Below are 16,724 nucleotides of genomic sequence, written 5' to 3' on the forward strand. Positions count from 1 at the left end.
GTCCATTTCATTTTAGAAAATACACTGAGATGTTGATGCTTGCATCTCTAATATGTATGTATCTGATTATTACTAGTCATAATTGGTTGCACTTGGATCCTTGGCGCCTGTGTATGTCTATAAAGTCATCGGGCAGATTTCAGTGGTATTGTTTATCACCTCTACTAATTAGCATGATGTAAATTTCCATGCTTCCTTCTCAAATGTAATACATTTAGAAAAATTTGTTAATTTTTGTCTATGTGTATATTACACAGAACATCCCAAACCATCTCATTCAACTATATACCCACTTCCCAGATGGCACCCTCCCATAGCCTCCCTTCCCTCACTAGAGCCCTTATACTCTGACAGAGGCCTGTAGGTCCTGCAGGCCCAGGGAAGCAGAGCTCTGTTTTGTTCTTGAACTGCTACATTACTGATTTAGAAAATTAAATGTAATTGAACCAGCAAGAATCATTTCTGTGTTCCATAAGAATCCAACAAGTGTCATCCTTTTGGGGCAGTGATGGTAAGGATTGGGATTCCTTTTTGATTCCATTGTAGTGGGAATCAGACGTGACTGGATACTGATTTGTTAGCTATGCTGAATGAGATAATAACACTGTTCTTCAGTACTCTTTATTTTGCTATAAATTTTCTAATTTTCTGATAAAACTTTTAAAAAGACAAAAAATGAAAATTAAAAATAACTCAAGGGAAAATAAAAGAGCATGACTCAAACAATACATTTAATTGCATTACAGATGCTGGCAGTTTTAGTCAGTTACCCATTCTCCATTTTTTTCTTATATAATAATTCTCTGAATTCTGTCTCATAAAGTTATACAACACAAGAGCTACATTTCCCAGCTTCTCCTGCTGGTAGGAACAGACAGAGACTCAGCTACAGTCAATGAATTACAAGCAACATCAGTACAGCAGAATCATTTTCACCCTTCCCCCCCCCCCCCGAGAACAACCCCACTGATTTTTTACAATCACCCAGAGAAATCAAACCTAGTCAGAAGAGATTAAAAAACAAATCAGGGGCTGGAGTGATGGCTTAGCAGTTAACACTAGCTGTTCTTGCAGAAGACCCATGTTCGAATTCCAGCACTCACATGGCAGTTAACTGTCTGAAACTCCAATTCCAGGGGATCTGATGGCCTCACATGCAGGCAATACATGCATACACTTAAAATAGTTAAATGAATAAATAAATAAAATAAAAATTAAAAAAAAATCAAAGAAACAAAGAAGGCTTCCACATGTTAATAAAGAAAACAAATCATTAAGAAGGCATAAAACAGTTATAAACATTTATGTACTGAATTTTAGGGCTCCCAATTTCATAAAACAAACACTAAAAGTGTGAGAGGTCAAATAAGTCCTGATACATAACAGTGGCGCTTCAATACTTTTCTCAATTTTAGATAGGTCTTCTAGCCAGAAAAATCAGCCAGCAAAGAAACCAGAAAAGTCAGCAAAGAAACCAGAGCTAAACTAAGAGTATGGGTGTCCTAGTTTGTCTCTCCATTGCTGTGACAAAATACTCTGACCAATACCAACCTGGGGAGGAAAGGGTTTATTTTATCTTACATCTCCCGGGTCACAGTTCATCAGGGAGCCCAAGGTAGGAACTCAGGGCAGGAACTTGGATGATGGAGCTGAAGTACAGGCCATGGAAGAATGTTGCTTACTGGCTTGCTCCCCTGGCCCTTGCTCAGCTTGCTTTCTTATGTAACATAGGCCCACCTGCCCAGGGGTGGTACCACCCACAGTGGGCTGGGGCTTCTCATATCACACAACAATCAAGAAGATGACCCACAAACATGGCCACAGGCCAGTTCAATGAAGGCAATTCCCCAGTTGAGGCTCCCTCAACCCAAGTGTGTCAAGTTGACACTAAAGCTATCCAGCACAATGGGTCAATCACATTCAACAGCTATCCACACAATATCTCTCACAAATGACAGGGAACATATTCTTCTCAGGGGCAGATGGAACTTTTGCTAAAATCAATCACACTATAGGCCACAAGGCAAACCTTAATAAATACAAAAAAACTGAAATAATTCCTGATGACTTACCATACCACACTGAAATAAAACTAGAAATCAACTGCAAGAGAAACTACAGAAATTGAATCTATACTTGGAGGCTGAATAATGTTCTTTTGTTTGTATTTTATCTACTTATTATTTTATTTATTTTGAGACTGAGTCTCATGTATCTCAGGCTGGCCTTGAATCTGCTATGTAGCCAAGGAAGACCTTGATCTTCTGTTCCTCCTGCTTCCAGTAGAGACATGCACTAGCATACTGTTATATGGAGTTGAGTATCAAACCCAGTGCTTTGTGCATGCTAGGCAAGCACTCTACCAACATCCGTAGCCCCTGAACAAATACACTTTTGAATGTACAGTGGGAGGAAAATTTAAAAATTCCTAGAATCAAATGAAAAAAATAGCACAATTCCCTGCAACTCCTAGGCCACCACTAAGGCAGTTCTAACAGAAAAGTTTGCTCTGAAACTGACAGAGGAAAATGTAAGGAAATACTTCAAGCTATCAGCATAGGCAAGAACTTTCTGAAAAGATCTCTAAAAACATAGGAAATAGCCCTAAGAACTGACAAATGGAATTACATGAAATTTGAAAGCTCCTATAATACAGTAGAAGAAACTACCAGCCAAATGAAGACATAGCCTACAAGGTAGATGAGACTCATTGCCAGCTACACATCAGACTTAACATTTAAAATACATGAAGAACTGCAAAAATTAGACACCAAAACCCTAAATCTTCCAATCAGTTATTGAGCTACTGGACTGAACAGATCATTCTCAAAAGAATAATAGTCAATAATATCTTAAAACTATTCAACATACTTAGCCATCAAAGAAGTACAAATTAAATCTACTCTGAGCTAGCCTGCAGCTGGTCTTGGGTCTATAATGATCACACTTCAAAAGACAATTCAAGTGAAAGTCTGAACCGGAAGAACAGTGTCCAAGGATTGCCTATCACACAAGGTTCACTATGTGGTAGGAATCCAGGAAATTCCCTCTCTTTATAAATGAGACTAGAGCACTTATCAAAGAAGCTCATTTTTTTCAACAGATGGAGACTATTACAGAGTTCTACAAATGGTCACACACAGAAATTAAATGTATGAAATGCTGAACACTAAGTGACACATCTGCAATGGAACCTCCACACTTAAGGCTCATGGAACACAGTGGAGCAAGGGGTGGAGAGAATACTAATGCATCTCTCAATTTTCATCAACGAATCCCCCTCATGCGACAGAGGGCAATGAACCCAGGGCTCAAGGACCACTGTGGAAGAGGGGGCAGAAAGATTGTAAGAGCCAGGAAAGGAGGTGCATGACCACATGGAAACAGTCTTACAGGATCCTGGGACCTTGCTCATATGAACTGACAGCAATGGTGACAGCATGCACAAGACCCATGCAAACTCAGACAAAACATGGCACAGAACTGTCGAAATGGGCAGCAGGCCCCAATCTTAGCCAAACAACTATTGGGCAGCTGATTACCGTTCAGTGAGGAAGAGCTGATTTTCCTCAAGAGAGTGACTCTAGATAGGCAACTAGAACCCAGTGGATGAACTTGCACTAATGTCAGGGGACACTAATTTGACTTGCTAGGCCCTAACATAGACAGATGCATGAGGGTGCAGAGGGGGAAGGGGCTATAAAGATGATTAGGACGTATGTGAACTACACAAAAATTCAATTAAAATATGCAAAAAAAAATGAGACTAGATGACTTTTGGCCACTGAAGTTGTGCAGACCTTCAAAAGATTGCCTACTGAGGCACTGCAAACACCTCATAAAAAATGTAGGTGTGAAGAAAAGGCCCAAATGTGTACCCTTAGTGCTCTGAAATATTTACAAACAATTAGACCTGGAAGAGGCAAAGGAGTTTCATTCAATTCCTAGCCTCAGGTCTATTCAAAGCTAACTAGGTTTACAGATGTACATCACACCTCTGCTCAAAGAACTCAGTTTGACACCTTAACACATTTTGTTTTGACAGCATGACTCCTCCAAAAGGTAACCTGATAGACCTCATCACAGTAAACCAGGAGGCAAGTTGAGGTTGAGGAACTGTCCGTGTTTGTATTGCTGGACGTGAAGTAGCGAAGTCAAAGTGACAGAGCACTGCATCAGAGTTTTTAAAATATTTTATTATTTTTATTTTATGTGTATGGGTGTATTACCTGCATGTATGTAAGTGCACCCATGTTGTACAATGCCCATGGAGGTCAGAAGAGGGTGTAGGATCCCCTGGAACTGAAATTTACTGATAGTTGCTAGCTGCCATGTGGGTGCTGGGAATGGAACCCGGGTCCTCTGCAAGAGCAGTCAGAGCTCTTAACCACTGAGCCATCTCTGCAGCTCCCACATAGAGTTGTGAAGGATTCTTATCACAAACATGAACCCTCTTCCTCCACACTGACCTCAATCCCCTTCCCCTCCTCAATTCACTAAGCTAATAAAGTGAAATTGGTATATTTCCCATTAAAAACAAAACTACTTTGAGATTCCATCTTACCCCAAGAACACAAATAACAAATGCTAGAGAGGATGTAGGAAAAAAAGAACACTTATTGGAGGATTTCACAAGCGGCGCAGGGAGTGCAGGCTGGGCCCCCTGACCCTGAGGCGCCACCACTGCTTCTGGGAGGACCTGCGCAGGCCACACGGAGGTGGAAGGGGGCGACTCTACAGCCTGACACTGTTGTCCTCCCCCTTTGGCCAGCCAGGCCTCCAGATGGAGAGGGCAATCAGCCCTTTCATTATTGGCCTTTTGCCACCAATGACCTTTACAATTGGTGTTCGCAGAATGCGACTTTCTCTGAAAACCCAAGGGACTTGATTAACCTATTAGAAACTGTTCTTTTCACTCACCAGCCCACCTGGGACGACTGCCATCAGCTTCTAAGTGTCCTGTTCATCACTGAGGAGCAAAACAGGATGCTGGAGGCAGCCCGGAAATTGGTTCCAGGCCCCACCAGAGATCCTACTACTGATCCAGGCATCATTAATGCCAGTTTTCCCCCTAGCCATCCCAACTGGGATTACAACATGGCAGAAGGTAAGGAGAGGATCCTGGTCTATCGCCAGACTCTGTTAGCAGGTCTCAAGGTGGCAGCTAGAAAACCCGCCAATATGTCTAAGGTCTATGATGTCAGGCAGGAGCCCAAAGAGAGCCTGGCTGCATACTTAGAGGAGTTACAAGACGCCTTACGGCAGTACACTCCATATGACCCAGAAGCAGAGGAATCGGCTCAAACTGTGATGTTTGCTTTCATTAACCAGGCAGCCTCTGACATCAAGAAAAAGCTACAGTCTCTAGATAGACTAGGAGAAAAGAACCTTAGGGACTTAATAGCAGTGGCGGAAAAGGTGTATAATAGAAGGGAGACAGTGGAACAAAAGGAAGAAAAGAGGGAAAAAAGACAGGAAGCAAGTCTGACTAGGGTCCTGGAGAGACAGCAAGCCCGCCACAAAAGAGACCTCAGAGAGATATTATTGGCAACCAACCCCCAGTATGGAGAGAGCTCATCAGCAGGATCCAGACCATGGCACAGAGTAGGAAAGAATCAGTGTGCATACTGTAAGGAAGAAGGACATTGGGTAAGGGACTGCCCTAAGAAAAACAAGAAATCAGCCAAGGTATTACCGGGTGAAGACAGTGACTAGGGGAGACGGGGCTCAGGTCCCCTCCCTGAGCCCAGGGTAACCCTGAAAATAGAGGGGAAACCAATTGAGTTTATGGTAGATACTGGTGCCCAGAATTCAGTTCTATTGGAGCCAAGAGGGCCAGTTTCCTCCAGAAATACATGGGTACAGGGGGCCAGAGGAACAAAACCCTACTCATGGACTACCGGAAGAACAGTAGATTTAGGGAAGGACCAGGTATCCCATTTGTTTCTAGTAATCCCAGAATGTCCCTATCCACTTCTGGGCAGAGACTTATTGTCAAAAATGAGAGCACAAATCCACTTCACAGCTAAAGGAGCCACCTTGCCCGCGATGGGGCACCAATTCAGGTCCTAGTCACCAATGACCTAACCGAGGAATATAGACTACATCAAGAGCCGATTCAACCCAATCCTGAGATAGCCAAGTGGCTCCAAAGATTTCCCCAAGCTTGGGCAGAAACAGGGGGTATGGGACTGGCGGGACACAGGCCCCCCATATATGTTGAACTCAAAGCGGGAGCAGACCCTGTTAAAGTGTGCCAGTATCCTATGCCCCTAGAGGCAAAGTGTGGAATTACGCCACACATTAAAAGGTTGGTGGAACGAGGAATACTGAGACCGATCCAGTCGGCCTGGAACACCCCACTCCTGCCTGTCAAAAAGCCCCAAACTGGGGACTATAGATCAGTACAAGATTTAAGAGAGGTAAATAAAAGAGCCATTGACATTCACCCCACTGTCCCCAATCCTTATATGTTGTTCAGTACCTTGCCACCAGATCGGCAATGGTATACAGTTCTGGATCTCAAAGATGCCTTTTTCAGCCTGCCACTAGCACTAGTCAGCCCTACTTCGCTTTCGAATGGCATGATCCGGAGGCAGGAATCAATGGCCAGCTGACTTGGACACGATTGCCTCAAGGATTTAAGAACTCTCCAACTATATTTGATGAGGCTTTACATGAAGATCTGGGTGAGTACAGAGCCCAACACCCCAACATAAGTCTGTTACAATATGTAGATGACTTATTGGTTGCGGCGCCAGACCAGAAGTCCTGCCTAAAGGGTACTGAGGACTTACTCCACATACTTGGAGAATTAGGATACCGGGCCTCAGCAAAAAAACCTCAGATATGTCTACAAGAAGTGACCTATCTAGGATACATTCTTAAGGAAGGGCAGCGGTGGTTGACTAAGGCCTGCAAGGAAACTGTGCTAAAGATACCTGCACCAACCTCCAAAAAGCAGGTGAGGGAGTTCCTGGGCACTGCGGGGTTGTCACCTCTGGATTTTAGGGTTTGCTGAAATTGCAAACCCCCTATATGAGGCCACCAAAGAAGGACAGGACTTCAGCTGGACACAAGAAAGACAAGAGGCCTTTGAAACCCTAAAACACAAGCTCTTAGAGGCCCATGCTTTGGGACTGCCAGATGTAAACAAACCTTTCTGTCTATCTATATGTGGATGAACATAGAGGTATTGCAAAGGGAGTCCTCACCCAGAGGGTAGGCCCCTGGAAGAGACCTATTGACTACTTATCAAAAAAACTAGACCCCGTAGCAGCTGGGTGGCCCCCTTGCCTGCAAATTATAGCTGCAGTAGCTCTGCTGGTTAAGGATGCTAACAAATTAACTTTGGGACAGGACCTGCTTGCGGCGACCCCTCATGCCCTCGAGGGAGTGCTCAAGCAACCCCTGGATCGCTGGCTGAGCAGTGCCCGTCTGACTCATTATCAAGCTCTGCTCTTAAACCCACTCAGGATCACCTTCCAGGTACCAACAGCCTTAAACCCAGCCATGCTGTTGCCAGACCCAGATCTCGGAGACCCACTTCACGACTGTACTGAGATTCTGGCACAAGTGCACTGCATCCGGCCGGACTTGAAGGATGTCCCCTTACCTGACGCCGAAGAAACCTGGTATACGGATGGAAGCAGCTTCATCAGAAATGGTAAAAGGCATGCTGGGGGAGCGGTCACAACTACCTCGAGCGTCATTTGGGCTGAGCCTCTGTCAACAGGTACTTCGGCCCAAAAAGCTGAGTTGATTGCACTTAGTAAAGCCCTAGAAATGGGCAAGGGAAAAAGACTCAATGTCTACACAGACAGTAGATACGCATTTGCCGCTGCCCACATTCATGGGGCCATCTATCAAGAGAGAGGTCTCCTCACTGCATAGGGAAAAACTATTAAAAATGAACAAGAGATCTTAGACCTCCTGCAAGCTCTCTGGGGCCCAACAAAACTAGTCATAATCCACTGCCCAGGCCACCAACACGATCTTGCCCATTCTTGTTGATCCTGGAGCAAGGGAACTGCCTAAAACTCCCCACTATAGCCCCAAGGACTTAGCCTGGATACAAACTCTCCCTATGACTCAATGCCTAGAGGGCTGGTGGAGGACAATGGAAGGGAAAGTTATCTTACCTCAGAATTTAGGTGTAAGATTGGTCAAGAAAATACATCAAGCATCACATATGGGCACCCGGAGGATGCAAGACTTACTAAGAAGGGCCAAAGTTAAAATTCAGGAAGGAAACCAAGCTATTGAAAAAATTGTCAGGCATTGTGATGCCTGCCAGTTAACCAACTCAGCTCCGTCCCATGCTAACCCTGGATCCAGAAGCAGAGGGACACGACCGGGTATGTATTGGGAAATTGATTTCACTGAAATGAAACAAGGAAAATTTGGATATAAATATTTACTAGTGTTCATAGACACCTTCTCTGGATGGACTGAAGTCTACCCAGCAAACATGAAACTGCACACGTGGTAGCCAAGAAGCTAATCAAAGAAATCCTACGCAGGTATGGTTTTCCAACTACGATCGGATCAGATAATGGGCCAGCCTTTGTCTCTCAGGTAAGCCAGGGAATAGCCACTGCACTGGGGGCCGATTGGAAATTACATTGTGCTTATAGACCCCAGAGTTCAGGACAAGTAGAAAGAATGAATAGAACTCTAAAAGAGACCTTAACTAAATTAGCTTTAGAGACTGGTGCAGACTGGGTGACTCTCCTCCCCTTTGCCCTCTTTAGAATAAGAAACACCCCATACCAGATGGGTCTGACCCCCTTTGAAATCATGTATGGAAATCCCCCTCCTATGATACCCAGCCTTCAAACTGATCTGGTATCGACCTTGGGAGACCAGGATATACTGGACTCCCTCCAACGGTTGCAGCTAACCCATCAACAGGTGTGGCCACAACTCAGGGCTCTTAACGAAGCCGCTGTTCCCCCTCAACCCCACAGGTTCAAGCCCGGCGAGTGGGTCTTCATCCACAGACACCAATGGAAAAACCTTGAGCCGCGATGGAAGGGCCCCTTCATGATTCTCTTAACCACCCCCACCGCACTCAAAGTGGACAGCATCGCGGCTTGGGTACACCACTCCCACGTAAAACCAGCCGACCCTCTTGCAATCCCAGAAAGTTACAAGGGAGACACCTGGACAGCATCCCCACATCCTTTGAATCCATTCAAGCTTTGCATTCGACGGGATCCTTCCTGCTAACCTGTCTATTACTGATATTGAACTGCTTGTCGGCTAGTGGCAGCCTTCCTGCAAGTAACACAAATCCTCATATGCCTGTGCAGGTTACTTGGACAATCACCAATCTAGAAACTGGGCGGGATCCTTCCTGCTGACCTATTACTGATATTGAACTGCTTGTTGGCTAGTGGCAGACTTCCTGCAAGTAACACAAATCCTCAATAAATTAGTACAGTTCATGAAAGATAGGTTGGGCACCATCCAACTTATGGTTCAGAGATAAGTCTACATGCCTCTCAGTACAGCCCCCCCAGATACCTGTGCACTGGCCAATCAGAACCCATGATTGGGTTCCCCAGTCACAAGACAAGGGGGGAATGTAGGACCCTGAGACCCTCCTCAGAGCCCCCACTAATTGCCTTCATAGCTTACTGCTTTAAACATGCCCTGACCCTCCCCCCCTGCTGCTCCCTCCTCCTCCCCTCTAAGAAACTATAGATTAGGCAAGCCCGGACACAAAACTGCCCTATAAGGAGACTCCTGACCCCACAGGTGACAGTCAGCACATTCCACAACCCTGAGAACAGCACCCACCAATGGAAAACCTCCAGATCTGTACTCTATATGTCCAATCAGTTCAAAATTATGTTGGCGCGCACTGGCTCCTTAAACCAACCAAAAATGTAACTTCAGAATCCCCCTCCTCCCTTTGTCTAAAACTTATAAAAGACTACACTCTCCCTTACTCCAGGCTCTCAGCACAGATCCGCTGCATTGGTGAGGTCTGAGAGCCCGAGCTTAAGCCCGAATAAACCATAAACCCTTGCTTTTGCATTTTGGTGTGTTGGGTCCTCGGTGATCTTTTTGGGGTCCAGTGGATGAGGTGTAACATTTGGGGGTTCTCCCTGGATTCCCCCAGAGACCCCTGAGAGGAACCAACCCCAAAAGGTTTGTGATCAACTGGCCGGGTAAGTTTTTGTAAAATTGTGTGTGCTTGTCTTCTCTACACTTATACTTTGGTCGTGACCATCTGATCTCAGTTTTTCTTGTTGCTGGAACGTTAGTGTAGCGACCTGGAGGAATTGGGAGACGTCCCCATCCTCGTCGGGGTGGGTATTCCTCACCGGAAACCCCACCAGGACAATAGTCCGTCTGAAACCTCAGAGGACCACGCGACCCTGTTGGGACACGTGCGTCCTATCTGTACAGTCTTTGGCATAATTGAGGCAGGGAATTCACATGGCCGAGAGCCCAGACCATCTGAAAGCCGTGGCAGTTTATTTTGGGCCCTCTGTCTGTCTGTGTCATTCTTGTGTCTCGTGCTTTTTTGCTCTAATTTCTTTGTTGACGAAACAGACGGGACTGACAAGCACTATGGGCAACGCCCCTGGACCTTACGCTAGTCCCCTGGGGGGACGTCAAGGCAATCGCTCATAACAATAGCGTAGATATAAAAAAGAAAAAATGGACAACCTTGTGTTCAGTAGATTGGCCCTCCTTAAATGTCGGGTGGCCACCTGAAGGGACTTTTAATCTAAGTTTGATTTCCAGGGTAGAGGAATACGTCTTTCGCCCTCAGACAGGACACCAGGACCAGATCCCATACATCGTGACCTGGCGGGGCCTCATCGAACGACCTGAGGGCGCCCCCACCTGGGTCAAATCTTTCCTGCCTCCAACTAACCTGACTGCCCCACCTCTGCAGGTTTTCTCCCTGAAGCAAAGGTGGAGGAGAAACCCATTCTCCAGGGAGGCAGTGCTGTGTAGCCACTAAGGAAACTGATGTGGATGTTGCTCAAAACACTTGAAGAACTACCATACACCCCAGCTATATCACGCTTGGCCTTATTCCCAAAGGACTCTATATCCCACCACAGATATGTGCACATCCATGTGTATTGCTGTAATATTCACAACAGCATGAAAATAGAGCCAGCCACAATGTCCATTGACAGATGGTAAAAAAAAGTGTTACATATACATGATGGGGTTTTTTATTCAGCCACAAAGAAAAATGAAGTCATGATGCTTGTAGGAAAATGGAGCTGACAATACACAGGGAGGTATCTCAGATTCAGAAAGACAATGCTGCATGGCAATTTCCTCCACACTGAAGTATCTCATCCCCAAAGAAAGCTTCCTAGGACCCAGGAAGTTCTAAAGGGAGACTTGGTAAGACTGGGAAAGTAAACAACACACTCCTCAGGAACTTATCAGAATCACAGGGCTCCTCCCTCCCTAAGGTCATATAAGCAGTAAGACTACTCAGTGGAGGAGGCTCTCCAGCCAATTCAGCTGCCTGAAAGTCATGCAGAGGGCTTCAGGGTTTCACTGTTGTGAGTCATCACCCAGGCTGGGGTGGAGTTTTGGTGATTATAGCTGCCTTTGAGTTGTTCCTGTAAGAAACCCCCCACCTATGCTCCTGTTATGTAACCACAATAAACTTTGGTGGTGGTGTTATTCTGTTCTGTCATTTGGCTCCTTACCTGGGGTAAGTAGATGACTGTTCACATCTCTCCAGGAATATTATCACATAACAGACAAATACCACACATTTTCTCTCATTCGAGGATCCTAGATTTTAGTTATTATGTGTGTAGGGGAGCATGGGTCATAAAACTAGAAAGGTGACCATGATAGGGGGAAAAGGGAGAAGAGGATAATAGAATACATATGATATGAAAGCAGAAGGGGGGCCACTCAGGGCAGGAAAGGGACAGCAGAAGGGAGGTGGGGGTGGGGCAAGAGAAGGGCACCAACAACAAGATGAACAAAAAGCCATAAATGCCAACAATAAATTAGTCAAAAAAATAAAATATGAGTGCTGGAAAGATGGTTCAACAATTAAGAGTACTGGCTGCTGTTGCAGAGGACCCAAATTCAGTTCCCAGCACCCACATAGTGGTTAACTCCAGTTCCATGGGATCTGACATCCTCTTCCGGACTCCATGGACAACATGTGTGCACTTATATGCATGCAGGTAAAGCACTCATACAAATAAATAAATAAATAAATAAATATGAAAGGAAGTCCATTTACAAATGCCTCATGAATAAAATATGGGCTAGCAAGGTAGCTCAGTGGGTAAAGGTGCTTGCTGCCAAGGCTGAATACCTTAGTTCAATTCCTGGGATTCACATGGTAGAAGGAGAGAACTGATTTCCATAAGTTGTTCTATGACCCTCCCCACTGCATTCACTCATTAGGCCTTAAAGAAAAACAGAGGACATGAAACTGGGCAGGGTTAGTAAAGGAGATGTAGGTGGGGAGAGGTCTCAATAGCATCAAAATATATGGTATGAAATTCCCAAAATTTCAATAGAAATACCTAAATTTTTAAAAATAAATATGTAATAATTTTTTTCTAAACTAATCTGCACATTTTTATTCTAAGCAGTAAACATAATTGCTATAGAACATCTTGTGAAATGTTACTTGATTATCAACAAAAACATTTCACACAATAAAGAATGCAAGGTATCATCTTACAACAGTATCTTTGTCAATCCTGATCTAAAATGTATTTGAGCAAACAAAAATCTTTTTTAATGAATTCTGAAATCTTACTTTAACCATTACCACTCTGCAGCAATACTGAAATCCCAGCATGAAAACTTACTAATGATAACAAAATGCCAAGGGTGGTGTCAATAATGAACAAAAGAGAAATGGCACAATCCAAAAACTGCCCTGAAATCAACAGCACTGCTTGCTGCTGCTCGAAACCATAATATATCTGTTTTAGTGATTTTATACAAGTTTTGTTGCACATTTAATATTGATAATGTTTTGAAATTTGTAGAACTTGCTACAGAAATGATTTTTTATTTATTTATTTATTTTGGTCTTTTTGAGACAGGGTCTCCCTGTAGCCCCAGCTGTCCTGGAATTCACTATGTAGACCAGGCTGGCCTTGAACTTACAGAGATCTGCCTGCCTCTGCCTCCCAAGTGCTGGGACTACAGGCATGCGTCACCATGCCCGGGCAGAAATGATTTTAAAACAGTTCAGTGGATATTTCCTCACTACCATTAAGACATTCCTCAGGAAAGGGAAGGAGTACACCTGAATTAGTTACTTTTCTGTTGCTATGATAAAACACTGTGACCAAGAGAACTTATAAAAGGATATGGTTCCAAAGGGGCAAGAGTCCATCATGGCGGGAGGCACAGCAGTAGAACTGACTTGAGTAGGAGAAGCAGCTAGGTTCTCACATCTTTAGCAGGCACAGGAAACAGAAAGCAACTTGAGATCCAGCAAGGATTAAAAACTCTCTAAGCCTGCTCTCTGTGACATGCTTCCTCTAGCATGGCTACACCTTCTAAGACCTCCCACAACAGTGCCACCAACTGGAGACAAAAATGTTTGAATACTTGGAGTCAATGGGGGACATTCTCATTCAAATCATCACATTCCACTCTCAGGCCCCCATAGGCTCATGACCATATAAAATTCAAAATGCATTTAGTACAATCTTAAAAGTCTCCATAGTCTTTACTAGTCTTGATAATATTCAAAAGTCCACAGTCCAAAATCTCCTCTGAGACTCAGGGCAATATCTTAACTGTAAGCCCGTAAAATCAAAAGACAAATTACATACTTCCAACATACAGTAGAATCAAATACACATTCCCATTCCAAAAGGGAGGAATAGAGGCATAGGGAGGAAATACTGGACTAAAACAAGACTGAAAACCAGCAGGGCAAACACCAAATCCAGTAGCTCCAAGTCTGACTTCTGAGACTTTACTTTCAAAGGGCTTAGATGGCTCAGCCTCTCCAGCTTTGCTGTGTGCAACATACATCTCTCTCTCTCAGGCTGGTACCACTCCCTGTATGCAGCTCTTCTTGGGTAGATGTCTCACAGCTTTGCACCATGAACATCTTCTTCATGTCTCCACTGCTAACCAGGCTTTGCCTTCACAGCTTCACAAAATGGCCTATCAAGGCCTTCTTTATGCAGAGGAATCCCTGCTGCTCACTACTTGGCCTCGGTGGCTCTCTGAAACTGCAGAGAAGAACCAATGATCCCTTCACTCTTGGATCTTTCATGCCTCTAAAGCCAGCACCAGGTGAATGACACTGCCAAGTTTGGCTGCAAGTTTGGGAAGGACCCTTGATCCACTTTTGAAGCTTTTCTTTGTTGAGGTCTTATAGGAGTAGAAAACCCCTGCAGCATTTTCCTTTCAGAAGTTGGAGGATTAGCTGGGTGTGGTCTTGCCCTGGAGGCACTCTCTCCATTATTTAAGTGCAAATATCTAGGCCTCTCCTTAATCACTTTATTCTCCTTATCAAAGGGATCCTCTCCTTCAGCTCCAACATTAATCTTCCTACTGTTCTTTTTCAATCCAAACTGTACATTCTGCATTTCTTTCTGCCCCATTTTCTCTTTTTCACTGTAGATCTGCATAATATTCACCATTAATAGCCACACCAACATTTCTATGTTAAGGTACCTTGAAATATCCTCCACAAAAGAAATTAGTCCATTGCTTTTCAACTTAGCCTCATAGCATTTTGGCTGTGGGCAGACTCCAGTTAGACTCTTTGCCAAAATATCCTAATTCCTGCTTAAGCCCTTATTTCCTTCTGGAACTACATTGTTCTCAGCACCTACTAGACTACATTGTTCTTCCAGGTACCTACTAGAATGGCCTGTTAAGCTCTTCTTACAGCAGTCAACCACTTTTCTAGCCCAAACTTCCAAAGTCTTCCACATTCCTCCAAAAACCCACATGGTAAGGTTCTTCAGTTGACCTTGTGGACCCCTTCTACTTGTATTAGCTCTAGCTTCTCAAGGCAGACATCTTTGAAAATCTCCCTCCTATCCAGAGGGCTTCTGTGGGGTTGTTGAGAACCACAATGATGTCACCCAGTCAGAGCAAGGCCTCCCCACTTCTACTGAGCCCTCTCTTCTCACCTCTGGCTTTGCACACACACCTTCTCTTTTTCCTGCTCTGTCCTGACTATTCCTCTCTTCTTCTTGCTTTTCCCTTTTTCTTTGACCTCTTTCAGAGTCAGGGGATTGGAACTTCTGTGAGCCTCCCTGTCTTCCTGAGCTGGTTTTCTCCATCTTCTCTGACACTACATTCTCTCCTGGGTCTTTAGAGATGGGTTTTTGGAAGAATGTGGAAGACTTTGAGGGCCTATGTGAAGAATGAGTTCATTAATCAAAGAAGGAATGAAGAGCTCTAGATTCCAAGGAAGGAATGAAGACCTCTAGATTCCAAGGTCACTCTATCCCCCTTCTTAGCCACTCTGGTTCATACTGGGTCATTCTGGAATTCTTTTCTTGTAGTGAAGCCACAAATCCTAGTTTGGCCTGAATGAAGGAATCTAAGGGAAAAGGGAACATTTCAGGGTACTGTGGGAGATAGAGTGGAGCTGTGCCTTTGCCTCTGCCCATATTGCCTGTAACGGGGAGAGTGGGGACTAACGGTGTAGCTCCGGGGTAGAGCACTTGTCCAGAGGCCAAAGCCCTGAATCTGATCCCAGGCACTACAGAAAGGAAGGAGGGAAAGGATGCTGGATTCTTAGTTTCACTGACTGATGTACTGCATCTGTTACATTCTTTTTTCTTAGAATTAAAAAGGATACACAGGCTGGGCGTGGTGGCACACCCCTTTAGTCCCAGCATTCGGGAGGCAGAGGCTGGAAGATCTTTCTGAGTTCAAGGCCAGCCTGGTCTACAGAGCTATTTCCAGGCCAGCTGGGGCAACAGGGAGACCCTGTCTCAAAAAGACAAAAAACAAAAAAAAAAAACAAAAAAAAAACCAAGAAAACAAAAAAGGACACACACATTGTAGGAGATTTGGAAGGTCCACTGTAATGACAGCTATATTCCAATCAGATAGACTTCACTATGTCAACAGTTTGCTATAGTTTCTTCACAATTTTGTGTTTTGTAGTTCACTTTGTACTACAGAAACCCTCATGTCATTTAATGTTTTTTCCTGAGTTGATTTCCTAGTTATTAGCAATTCTTTGTAAATATAACTTTAACAGTTTTAAATCAGTCCCTCAATGTTGAATTTTAGACTGCTGTCGATTGTATGTGTGTGTGTTTTGTGTGATGTGATGTGTGAGTGTATGTATATACTCATGTTTGTGTGTGGGTGCTGACACATGTGTCTGTGGATATCAGAGGACAACTTTAGGTATCCATCCTGGTCTTTTTACCTTGTTTGAGACAGGATCCCTTTACCACTCTGTCCTGGTCTAGGAGTTTCTACTGTACCAGGCTATTACATGGGTTCTGAGGAGCCAAACTCAGGTTGTCAGGTTTGCACAGAAAGCACTTTTACCCATTGAGTCATCTTCTTAGCTCTTCTATCAATTTTTAAAAGATAAATTTTGTCATGTATGTTGGATAGCTTTAGGGTCAACTTGACACACCTAGAGAGAGCCTCAATTGGTGAATTGCCTCCATTGAACTGATCTGTGGCTATTATCTTTGGGGCATCTTCTTGATTATTCAGCAATGTGGGAGGGCCCAGCCCACTGTGGGTGGTGC

General features: G+C 44.3%; 1 protein-coding gene across 2 annotated transcripts in view; it reads right to left on the reverse strand.

Annotated features, from left to right (window-relative positions):
* Fam151b (family with sequence similarity 151 member B) overlaps positions 1-16,724 on the reverse strand; it is a 49,205-nt gene that overhangs the window by 12,802 nt on the left and 19,679 nt on the right. Inside the window, exon 6 of one of the 2 annotated variants that reach the window (XM_017803240.2) lies at positions 7,616-7,779. The exons of the other annotated variant lie outside the window; for it this stretch is intronic. Coding sequence (XP_017658729.1) covers positions 7,616-7,779 — 164 coding nt within the window. The remainder of the gene's footprint in view (positions 1-7,615; positions 7,780-16,724) is intronic. 2 annotated transcript variants of the gene reach the window in all.

This window comes from Nannospalax galili, unplaced genomic scaffold (assembly GCF_000622305.1).
Source record: "Nannospalax galili isolate Female #2095 unplaced genomic scaffold, S.galili_v1.0 scaffold45, whole genome shotgun sequence".
NCBI lineage: Eukaryota > Metazoa > Chordata > Mammalia > Rodentia > Spalacidae > Nannospalax > Nannospalax galili.